The sequence below is a fragment of the Malaclemys terrapin genome, chromosome 12, assembly GCF_027887155.1.
Source record: "Malaclemys terrapin pileata isolate rMalTer1 chromosome 12, rMalTer1.hap1, whole genome shotgun sequence".
Taxonomy (NCBI): domain Eukaryota; kingdom Metazoa; phylum Chordata; order Testudines; family Emydidae; genus Malaclemys; species Malaclemys terrapin.
Window position 1 is genome coordinate 5522214 of NC_071516.1, and position 12393 is coordinate 5534606.

Consider the following 12393-nt stretch of genomic DNA (forward strand, 5'->3'; position numbering starts at 1 on the left):
AGAGCTGGTCAAAATTTTCTCACTGGAAAAGTATTGAAATTGTCATTTGGCCATGGAAAATGTTGTTTTGACAGTTTTTTTCAGTTTCCTGCCTGGGAGAACTGAAATGACAATTGTCATTGTGACCCATCAAATCATTTTGTTTTGACTGGAAATCTCTACATTTGCTGTTTCAGTATCTCTGATTTAAAACTTTTTGGAATTTTTCAGTGTGCAAAAAACAAAAAACGGCATTTCAACTTTTCATTCCCATTCAAAACGGGACTTAATTTTGGAATGTGGAAATTTCCCATGAAAGGAAAATTCCATTTTTCAACCACCTTTGTTGATGACCAAGCCAGGGGCAGAGTGTGATTGTAAGCCATGCTGCGCACTTCAGCATTTCCATGCACCAAAAGGTAACCATGGTACTCTGCACTGAAATAGTGCCTTCCATCCATGGGAGGTATGATACAGATGTATAGAGAACAAACAAGTATCCCAATTGAGCCACTGTGATACTAGCACAAAGGAAAACTCTGTGAAACTGAATGGCAACAGATTTTTCTCATTAGGCTTTCTTAAGCTATGTCTATGCTTACACTGCAGCGAGGAAAGGCTCTGGGAAGGGGGAGGCAGTGGGGAAAGACTCCGGCAGCAGGACCCCACTGCTAAAAATTGCAGTGTAGCTATGGGAGGCACGGCTTGGACGTGTGTGGGGCATATACACCAGGGTCAGGCACGTTGGGCACTCTACTCTGCTTGTCTAAGCAATGCCTCGCTGTCTACACTGCAGCTTATACCCGTGTTAGCTGGTCATGTAGTGTGTGCACTCTACATGCCAATGTAAGTACACCTCTACCCCGATATAACACGAATTTGGATATAACGCGGTAAAGCAGTGCTCTGGGGCGGCACACTCCGGTGGATCAAAGCAAGTTCGATATAATGCGATTTCACCTATAACACGGTAAGATTTTTTTGGCTCCCGAGGACAGCGTTATATGGAGGTAGAGGTGTATAGGCCTAGTGTGGCAGGATGCTGTTGGGGAAGCCTCAGTCAGCTCCTTGCACTCCAGCCCCAATCAGGGAAAATGGATTGGGGCTGGGTAAATAGCCTAGGTTTGCCTCATCACTGGCTGCACCTGCCAGCCTCATTAGGGAGGAGCTATAAGGCTGGGGGATGGGAGGGAGGTTCAGGGAGAGGTAGGAGACTGCTGCTGACCAGGCCTGTGTTAGGCCAAGCCATTGTAAATAGCAGGAAACTGGTGGTGGGAAATGGACACAAATAAAGTGCACGGGTGTTGCACCAGCTGTGAATGTCCCTGAGTCTGTGAGGAGTGGGGCCAAGGGGCTGAATACACAGGTGCTTGCTGTGCTCCCTGTTACACATGGGGGCTTGTCCGGGATCTGAAGCCACCACCAGGGAGTGGCAACCTGAGAATGGAGGGCACTCAGTGGCTGGATAAGCAGCAGGAGGAGCTGCAGAAGACCCTGCAGACCTTCCAGCAGTCCCACCAGGTGCAGAGACAAGCCTTACTCGCCTGGCAGGCTGAGCAACAAAAGACCCTCCAGGAATTCATCTGGGAGCCGGCCAGTGTACAACAGCCGCTTCTGCGCCAGTTGGTGAGTCCCCCGGGAGGGGATGGCAACTGCGTGCTGTCAGAAGAAGAACAGGAGGCCCAAGAGGCGGATTGAGTAGACAGGCTTCTTTATGGCAGGACTTGTTCCCCTCGACCCAATTGTCAAGTAAGCACTGAGTTAATTACCTCACACTCTTTTAGTTAAGTTACTATGTAAATACCCACATTTACTACAACACCCCCAAAACCCTTAGTGAGTAATATGAACGCCCATACAATGAATATTAATAGCTATAAGCTGAATCTGATCATACCCACCCCTGTTTATAGCATTAAGCATATCATACAGACATTTTTACCTTGAAGATACATTTTTTTGCAATAATTACAGTCACAAATTCCCTTGATCAGCAGTTCACAGGGAAGGGAGGAAGGGGCCATGACCCCGAGCTTGTTTATGTAGCTGGGAAAGGAAAGGAAGGGAGGGGGAGATAATACTGCTTTACCCAAAGAGTATCCCTTAAATCCCCACATTCCTTACGCAGCTGCAATGCTTATCAATCCTTAACGAGCAGAAGGGAACTTTATGGCAGGATGACACTTTATCTATCAAGCGAAGGAATAGTGCATGCCTGTGCCTACTCCCTAACACCATGCCAGCACACCAGTGGTCTCCCCAGGTCTTTACTTTGACCCTAAATATCCCAACATGCACCATGGCTGGGACTCTGTAAAATGGGCCCCACCGACGACCCTGACGCCTTCCTGTGCACTTTTGAACGGGTAGCCATGGGCACCGGGCAGGACAAGGCAATCGGTGCCCTGCGACTGGCCCCCTATCTGGCCAGAGCGGCGCAGGTGGTCTACATGGACCTAAGTAATGAACAGGCCGAAGATTACGAGGTGGTGAAGGCGGCAGTCCTGGACTGGATGGGGCTGTCTGTGAAGAGGTACAGGCAAAAGTTTTGGGTGGCCCGGTGGACAGGAGGTTTGCGGCCCCGAGCTTTTGCCCTAAAACGTATAGACGGGGCCACGTGGTGGTTAAGGCCAGACACCCAGATAGTGGGGGAGATAATGGACCGGGTGATTCTGGAGCAATTTGTGCAGGGGCCTCCTGGAAAACATGCGAGTCTGGCTCCGGCAGCACCAACTGAGTTCGGTGGATGCCGCGATTAAACTGACTGAGGAATACACCGAGGTGGACTTGCCTCGAAGGGACGGGTGGACAGCTGGGACCTGGACTCGGGGAAGAAATTCTGAGGAACAGCCCTCCCCTGGGAGGAACCCAGAGAAAAAGGAGAAGGCTAAGGGAGCCCCTAGTTGCCAGGGCCAGTTGATCTGCTGGCGATGTGGGTGGACAGGACGCACAAGCCTAGATTGCCCAGAAAAGCAGTGTGGGCTAGTCGAATTCTGTGGCTGGACAAATGGTGGAGGGAGGAAGCAGGGGCAAGGACTGGCCACCATCCTCGTGAGGGTGGGGAGGAAGCCCCAGAGAGCACGGCCGGCTCCAGGCACCAGCACAGCAAGCAGGTGCTTGGGGCGGCCAAGGGGAAGGGGTGGCATGTCCGGCTCTTTGGAGGGAAGGACCTGCCATCGAAGTGCTGCCGAAGAAGAAAGCGGTGCGGTGGAGCTGCCGCTGAAGTGCCGCGGCTTTTTTTTTTCCCCCTGACGCCTGGGGCGGCAAAACCCCTGGAGCCGGCCCTGCCAGAGAGGCTCAGTGGGCACAACCTTGGCCCGCTCCCTCATTCAAAGGGGGCTAGTGAAGCCCCAGTGGTTGATCCCCGGAGCAAGAATGATGCTTAAGTGCATCCAGGGGGATTGGAGGCCCTACATTGTGGTAGGGAGCTGGTTTGCCTGGCAACAGGTAGGGGTGGTAGAGGGGTTGCCGTACCCCATGACACTGGGGACAGATTGGGGCCCCTTCCCAAAGGGGAAAGGAGGCCGTTGCAGGGAATGCGCCGGCAGAAAAAGGGCTGAGACCCCCTTGAAGGGAGGGGAAGCCCCTATGCCCCTCGACCCTAGTGAGGGGGAGGACCCAGGTCCCAACAGAGAAAATCCCTAGACAACAAAGCCAGCGTGAAGAAGAGAGGGCAGGGGGAGAAGGGGCCGGAGCAGGCCCCCCCCCAGGCGATTGCTTAAGGGGGGAGGTGTGTGGCAGGGCGCAGCTGGGGAAGCCTCAATCAGCTCCTGCCACTCCAGCCCCAATCAGGGGGAATGGGTTGGGGCTGGGTAAATAGCCTAGGTTTGCCTAATCACTGACCGCACCTGCCAGCCTCATTAGGGAGGAGCTATAAGGCTGGGAGGGAGGAAGTGAATGAAGAGGGGGTGGAGACCAGGCAGGTTGGCAGGCTGAGAGGGAGAGGGAGGAGCAGCCTGTTACTCTGTTGCTCACCAGGCCTGTGTTAGGCCAAGCCATTGTAAATAGCAGGAAACTAGTGGTGGGAAACGGACACAAATAAAGAGCACGGGTGTTGCACCAGCTGGGAGTGTCCCTGAGGCTGTAAGGAGCGGGGCCAACGGGCTGAGCACAGAGCGGTGCACCATGCACCCGTTACCCCTACTTTGAGTCCTGGCACTTGAATTGGTTTTTAGACCGTGAGGCCGTCAACTGGCATTTGGTTGCCCACATTGATTGTGTCAGTGCACTTAAGAGGGAGGACTGCATCAAGGTTGCTATCTTCCTGAAAAGGTTCCGAAAAGGGCAACTAAAATGATTAGGGGTTTGGAACGGGTCCCATGTGAGGAGAGATTAAAGAGGCTAGGACTTTTCAGCTTGGAAAAGAGGAGACTAAGGGGGGATACGATAGAGGTATATAAAATCATGAGTGATGTGGAGAAAGTGGATAAGGAAAAGTGATTTACTTATTCCCATAATACAAGAACTAGGGGTCACCAAATGAAATTAATAGGCAGCAGGTTTAAAACCAATACCAGGAAGTTCTTCTTCACGCAGCACACAGTCAACTTGTGGAATTCCTTATCTGAGGAGGTTGTGAAGGCTAGGACTATAACAGCGTTTAAAAGAGAACTGGATAAATTCATGGAGGTTAAGTCCATTAATGGCTATTAGCCAGGATAGGTAAGGAATGGTGTCCCTAGCCTGTTTGTCAGAAGATGGAGATGGATGGCAGGAGAGAGATCACTTGATCATTGCCTGTTAGGTTCACTCCCTCTGGGGCACCTGGCATTGGCCACTGTCGGTAGACAGGATACTGGGCTGGATGGACCTTTGGTCTGACCCAGTCTGGCCGTTCTTATGTTCCTCCCCTGTGCTAATAATAACAGTACTTTATCCCTAGAGCTCAGACCGCTTTACACAGGTGGTTTAAGTATCATCATCCTGATCGTAGAGATGGGGAAACTGGTAGCTCTTTTACTACTTGAAGTCCATTTCCCCCTGTCTATGGGATAGTTATGACACAGAGCCTACCACCATGGAGGTAACCACTACAATAGTCCAAATAATAAATAATAACAATATTTAAAGTTCCTTTAATAGAAAGGATTTAAAAATATATGGAGACACAAGTCTACACAAATGTTTTGTTAACCTTCAGAACTTCCTGCTGCAGGATATTTTAGCAGGAAATATATTGGTGAGATAGAAAAGAAGAATCCACCCATATATTTGGCTCTGTTGCTAGTGTCGCGGCTGTCTGGGGGCAGCTCTAACTCGCAAGTGTAGCCAAACCCCAAGGAGCAGGGAAGCGCTTGAGGGAATTTTTGAGCATGAGACACTTGATTTTGACTTTGCTGACAGTTATAGCTTTGCCTGAGAATAACACGGTTGCCCAAAGACATTGCATTGGGTACATTTGAGGAATCTAACGCTAAATACAGTGAGAACAGTGGGCCAGATTCTGCCCTGACCTACACCCTCTGCAAATCCCTTGAACGTCTGCAGTTACACTACTTGTGGAATACAGGTTTCAGAGTAGCCGCTGAACTCCTGTTCTTCTTTTTGTGGAATACAGTTAACAGGCTCTCAGTCCTTTTGTTTCAGGGCAGCACCAGTCAAGGTCTGGATGGATTTTCTTCCCATCTGCACCATTGCACAATATGCTAAGCACATGTTAGGGACTTCCCCCCACCCCCACCCTCTTCTGAAGCAGCAGGTGCTAAGAACTGTTGAGTCTGGGCTGCCAGGATTGAGGGACTATTGGTTTATTGCATTAGAGAAAGTCCTAAGTTCCCATGTATCTGACCTATCTGAACCTTGGGTTCATAGCCCTCACCAGGTCCCATAGACACTGCAGTTGTATAGCCCCACAGCCCAAGCTCTGCAAGCCAAAGTCAGCTAACATGGGCCAGCCACAGGTGCTTAATTGCAGTGTACATATACCCTTCTATACATATGCATGTGCTTCACGTGACCATCATCCATTAATAGGACTACTCACCTGTTTCAAGTTAAGCATTTGCTTGGCTGAATGAAGGTCTCTATGTGCCACCTTTTCTGGGCTTTTCTTGTGGTTGGTAGCACATCTTTGCTATATTATAAGCAACAATGCAGGGTTATAGATCAGGTGACATGAAATTTACAGGGCAGTGATATTGGGATGAGTAGGATAACACAGAGTTTCTTATAAAAGTTGCTTCTAGTAGAAACGCCAGACACTTTTCAATGTGATTTATTTCATCAAACACTTTAAAGTCTCTGTCTTTTTAAACATTAAAAAATGAAAAGTAAAATCTTGGCATTGATAATACAAAAAATATTTTTTCTACAATCACCACAATATTTGTATATTGTCTTGTTTGGATAGTGTAACTTTCAGACGCTTTTTAAAATTTTGGTTTCAATGTGAATCACGGTAGCAATTCAGGAAAGGAGAAATCTTGGGGGAAAACAGACTCCCGTCAGAAATCAAACTATATCCAAAACACATACGCACACAGACCGGGATGCAATTTTTTTCTCAAATGCACCATTTTATCTCATCATTAAAATCCATTTTTACAATGTACAACTGTATCTGGTAGCTCAACCTGCTCCATTATAACAATTCTGCACACAACATATAGATTAATAACTTAGTTACATCCATCTTTAAAAGGCTGGTCTTTTCCAGTAGCATTATAGCGTCAACACTTTAAGAGACCCAGTTCTGTAATTGTACAGCAGGTGGCAATGCAAGACCATGAGAGGACAAGCATACACTTTATGAAAAGGTTGTCATTCTTTAATATTTCAGGATTTTCCCCCTAAACAAGACACAATCAAGCAAAAAAACAACAAACCAACCCTGCAACTTTAAGTGATTGTGAGATTCATACAAGGAACACGAAAGATTTATGATTAGAATTGTGAAAAATGCAAAAGAAACAAACACATACATACATACATACATATAATTAAATAAATGAGAAGCCTAGTTAAATAGAAAGCATAAAGCTCGTCTGTTCCTCAGTCATACACTGAAAAGTTTGTAAGGTTGCCCCTGCAAAGCCATGAGAGGGAAGGGAACAGAGAGGCATGGCCCATCTTTTAAGCAGCTCTGCATTCCAGCATCTTTCTGAAACTTTTCCGAAAACTGTCATCCAAGAAAGCATACAAGAAAGGATTCAAACATGAATTGGCATAGCTCAAACTGGTGATGAAGTAGGAGATACCTATGACCACGGAGGTCTGCGCTAAGTCAGTGGTCAAAGCCACGATGGTGGCCAGGTGGAAAGGGGTCCAGCAGAAGAGGCACACAGCCAGGACGATGAAGACCATAATGGTGACCTTCTTCTTGGCTTTGTCCAGGGCTTTAGCATTTGAATTCAAGTGCATGTTCCTCAGTTTATACAGCATCATGGTATAGAGAATGCAGATGGTGGATACAGGAATGGCAAAGCCAAGGATTAGAGTATAGATCCTGCTGGCCTTGAACCAAAACCTCTCAGGTTTGGGGAAATTTAGACCACAGCTCTTGATCTCCAGACCATCTACATAGACGTTGGCAAAGATGATGAAAGGGAGAACTATGATGGTGACCAGGGCCCAGATGCATAGACTGACAATTCTGGCTGCGCGGTAGGTACGATGGGGCATCCTTTTGGACCGGACAGTGGCCAGGACAACCAGGTACCTGTCTATGCTCATCACCGTGAGGAAATAGATGCTAGAGAAGATGTTGTAGTGGTCTATGGACAGGATGATCTTGCAGAGGATTTCTCCAAAGGGCCAGTAGTGCAAGAGATGCTCAGCAATGTTAATGGGAAGAACCAAAGTGAACAAGTCATCAGCTATAGCTAGGTTCAGGATGAACATGTTGGTCACTGTCTTCATCTTAGGGGCCTTGAGGATCACGTAGATGACAGCGGTATTGCCTGTGAGCCCCACTGCACAGATCACAGAGTAAATCACTGGGAGGACCACGTAGAAGTCAGGAGACTGTTCATGGAAGGTGAAGTTGGACCTCGTGCCATTGTCCAAGTACCTGCCATCGCTTGTATCATTGTAGGTGGTATTCACATAGCTTACCCTGAAATTATTTTCCATGCCTGCTTTCAGGGATAACGAACTGTATTCAGATTTCATTACAGATCTTTACAGCTTGACAGGGAGAGCACCACACTGATGGTGAAAAGAGGCTCACATTTCAGCTGGACACTGGTTATTTTCCGAAGGGAGGTGGGAACCGTGGCAGGAATTGGATGTCTAGTTCCCTTGTAAAAGTTCAAAATTTTAACTCAGCAGTGGAAAAAAAATGCCATTCAACTATCCCGCTGCTGGTGAAACCAAACGAGAGAGGGAAATAAAACACACAAGAGCTCTTCAGTCTTATGCACATCAATCTGAGTGGGAGCTTTGCGGTGCTAGAAAAGTCAGGCAGTTCCGGATGAATTGGCTGGAGCAAAGATCCCTCTTGGGTTAGTCGAAAGCAAAACACTGCAGACGGGGCAAGCTTTGTGCCCAGCAAATTATTTACAACAGGCTGAGGATTCATGGGAAGTTCTCTTGTCTTTACTTACACAGGCAGCCGCTTACTTTTCCACACCAGAGAGCGGGAGCATTTTAGTTTTTAGTTACTGTGTTCCTCCAGGTCAAGGGGCTTCCAGAATCTTTTCACCACCAGCGAATTCACTGATAATGAGTCTGTTTTCTAGCCCAGTCCAGCTGGAGTCTGTTTGTCGCATGCATCCCCATCACCCCTGCAAAAAGGAAAAAAAAAAACCAATGTGATTGAATGGGCATTTTTGAAAAGGAAAAGAACTCAAGTGCAACTAATTTTAGCCCCAGAGTCATTTAGGACCTTATTCAATAGCAAGAACATCCCTATGAAAAATAGCAGTCTTATAATATGTGACACTAAACACACACAGAGATGCATGAAACTTCTAGTCCCAAAAGTTCATTATTTTTACAGACAAAAGAAAAAGAAGCACCTGCCAACAAACGAACAGCTTATAGTCATAGCAGGAACAGTTCCTTCTATTTACATCTTTCTATCTGGTGCTTTCTCTGTTGCTATGATTTGTCCTAGGCACTTTCAAAAATTCCTCTGCAGAGAAACAAAACCACGAAGAGCAAAGGTTCACCAACTAGTCTGCAGGCTTAAAAAAAAAAAAAAGTGTCAGACACCAGCTGCGTTTTGCCAGGACAAAAACATCATAAAAGACATGCCCAAGCTAGAATCTTTAACATACAAAGCTAAAGCTGTATGTTCCTCTTACCTGCAGAAGACAGGGGATCTTGCTGTTTTCTCCAGCACTTGCTGCCTTCCACTGTTGAGTCTCTTCTCTCTTTAATCTGAGTTGGAGGAGGGTCTCTAAGCTATGCTGACGTTACCAGTCCTTGCAATCAGATCTATTTGGTGGTGGTGTTCGATCAATAAAATTTATCACATTGGAAAAAAATGGTTATATCCACACTGGGCTATTTAAATAACAAGCAGCCTTGATGCTGCAAAAAACAACAACAAAAAGAACAACAACCAACAACCCAACAGATGATACAACAGGGCACTTCTTTTTAGGAAGGAAAGGGATGTTGAAATGCACAAGCAGCACCAGAGCTGTCAGGCTGCGACTGTTAGAGTGTGGGAGATTTTAACTGTCTCACTCGGAGGCAGTCGCTTGGTGGTTCTCACTGGGGTAAGGCGTCCAGATGTGAGGGCAATAGAGACATTACAGATCTCTCAGTGAGGCGCTCTGCCCGATGTTCAGCGGCTATAAATTGACTTCAGTGGATCTCAGCTGATTTACATCACCTAGGGATCTGGCCTTGGCACGGAAACACAGCAAAATCCTTCATCAGAGAGAGATGCAAGCCAATGCAAAATGAAGGAGGGTCCCTTCTGGGTGTAGAATGCATCATAACTGCCCCTCAGTGTAAAAATATGTGTTCCCTTTACTTGCACATGTCTGTGTAAAAGCAATGACTCATTCTCCGTCAGTTGATTTTATTCTGGTGTAACACCATTGATGTGCATGGCATTGCCTCTGATTTACACGGCTGTGCGTGAAAAAGGTCTCTAGTCTATTAAAAATGGACCAGCCAGACCCAAATTGCCTGCCCTTTTTTCTGATGCCAGTTCAAAAAGTATTTTAATCACCCGTCAAAATATCATTTGATTCTCTGAGGCAAGGTGTGTGCTAACACCTGTGGGCAGTGGGATGATGCCACCACTTCTTGCAGACTTGGGCTCAGACCAATGTCGTGCATGTTTACATGAGCCAGGAATCGCCCCACGTATCAGAAAGCAGGTTTAACCCCAGTTGGGCAGCTGTTTTTGTGCATGTTTCTTAAATTTGTACTTTCCTGACGTGACAATGTTCGAGTTCATTCCAGTAACTGAGCACAAATGGAGTCACGAATGTGCATTGCAATGTTATACTGTAGACATGAAGGTAATGCCTTGAGGCCATCAGGGGTAATTGTCTTTCTGGCTGATATTGAAGTTCCATGCACTATGTAGAAATCCTGAAGGTAACTTTTTATTTCTCTGCTGAACACTGAAGCTCAAGGTCATGAAGAAACAAATAAAGAGTACACTGGGGGGAAAAGAAGATTCATTTCTGGGCAGCAATCTAGGCAGCCATTGAGACTGAACTAAATTGAACTTAAATTGGATAGGGTACAGAGAAGAGTCGCGAGAATGATTAACAGACTGGAAAACATGCCTGCTAGGAAAAGACTCAAGAAACGCAATCTATTTAGCTTGTCGAAGAGAAGGCCAAGGGGTGACTGGATCACAGCCTATAAGAGCCTACATGGGGAACTGAAATTTGATAACAGAGAGCTCTTCCATCTAGGAAACAAAAGTATAAAAAGATCCAATGGCTGGAAGTTGAAGCTTTTTTAGACTAGAAAAAAAGCACAAATTTTTAATGGTAAGTGTAATTAACCATTGGAACAATTCATCAAGAGCTGTAATAGATTCTCCATTACTCACAATTTTTGACTGACAATTGGATTTTTTTTTCTAAAAAATTTGCTCTGGTTCAATAGGAATTAATTTGGAGAAGGCTTTTGGCCTGTGTTATGCAGGAGCTCAGACGAGAGGCTCACAATACTTTTGCTTCTGGCTTTATAAACCACATCATCTATGAAAACTAACAAGGGCTTTGCCTATGTTAAAAAATATACTCTGGTGTAACTATTGCTTGCTGTAGTTACACCTCTTCAACCCCCTACTATAGATGCTCTAGCCTGATACAAAGATTTACAATGTTACTTTAATTTGGAAATTTGGGGCGTACGCCAATGGGGCTAAACTGATTTATCTACAGTGGTGCAAAAGTGCTTAGTGTAGACAAGCACGGAGGCGCCACATAAAATGTTTACATGCAAACGAGTGCCCTGTATAAGTCACAAGGTTGCGTATTCAGTGGGCAGTTAAACTTCCTGGAAAATAATTTCCTGGGGTTTGGAAGATCATCAGAATTCCCTGGAAAAACTTCATGCTAGGAAATTGACCATCCCAGCCCTGAGGAAGAGGAGAAGAGAGGAGAAGTGGGCAAGAAGAAGAAGATGATGATTTATTTTTTGTTTTAGGATAGCACGTCATGGACCAGTACCCCATTGTGCTAGGCATGGTACAAACATGGACTAAAATATTGATTCCTTCCTAGGGTGACCAGATGTCCCGATTTTATAGGGACAGTCCCGATTTTTGGGTCTTTTTCTTATATAGGCTCCTATTACCCCCCACCCCCTGTCCCGATTTTTCACACTTGCTGTCTGGTCACCCTATTCCTGCCCCAAGGAACTAGGGTTGCCCATTTTGGTTGGCTGAATTGCTGGAGATTTCATCACATGACATAATCTTTAATGAAAGATTAAACTTTAATTCCCAGAGACTCCAGGCCTATCCTGGAGGGTTGGCAATCCTACAAGGAACTGAACCTTCTTGGGGGGTTCAAGTGGTAGAAAAAGGATGAGAAAGGGAGCCTTGAGGCCTGAGTCTCCTTTCAGGGCTTGTCTACACAGGGATATCCAGGAAAGATAATATGAATTAACTAAAGGTGTGTATTTGAAGTGTATTAGTTAGATCACATTAAATCCCTCTGTGGACGTCGTTATTCAGAAATAAAGTTGCCTTAATTAGGTTTAGCTTAATTCACTTTGGAAGTGAATTAAAGTGAAATGAATTAATGTCACTTTAATTCTGAATGAGGGTGTTCACTCTCGGATTTAATGCAGTTTAACTGATCCACTTCAAATTCCCACCTTTGGTTCATTCCAATTAACTTTCCTGGATGTTCCTGTGTAGACATGACCTCACTCACATGCTTTTCACACTGGTGTGATTCCATTCACCTATCGGTGTTCCTTCTCTTCTGTCTTCTCTTCTTCCATTTCTATGATGTCCCCTTACTTACCCCCTCCCCCAGTTAAAGT

The 12393-nt window shown here is 45.9% G+C and overlaps 1 protein-coding gene across 1 annotated transcript; it reads right to left on the reverse strand.

Annotated features, from left to right (window-relative positions):
• Window positions 1-6222: 6222 nt before the first annotated feature.
• NPBWR2 (neuropeptides B and W receptor 2) lies at window positions 6223-9274 on the reverse strand. Its single transcript, XM_054045974.1, has 2 exons — window positions 9225-9274; window positions 6223-8702 (listed from the first exon to the last, which is right to left on the reverse strand). The coding sequence occupies exon 2, from the start codon at window positions 8086-8088 to the stop codon at window positions 7051-7053; it is 1038 nt and encodes a 345-aa protein (XP_053901949.1). The 5' UTR covers window positions 8089-8702; window positions 9225-9274; the 3' UTR covers window positions 6223-7050.
• Between the last annotated feature and the right edge of the window lie 3119 nt (window positions 9275-12393).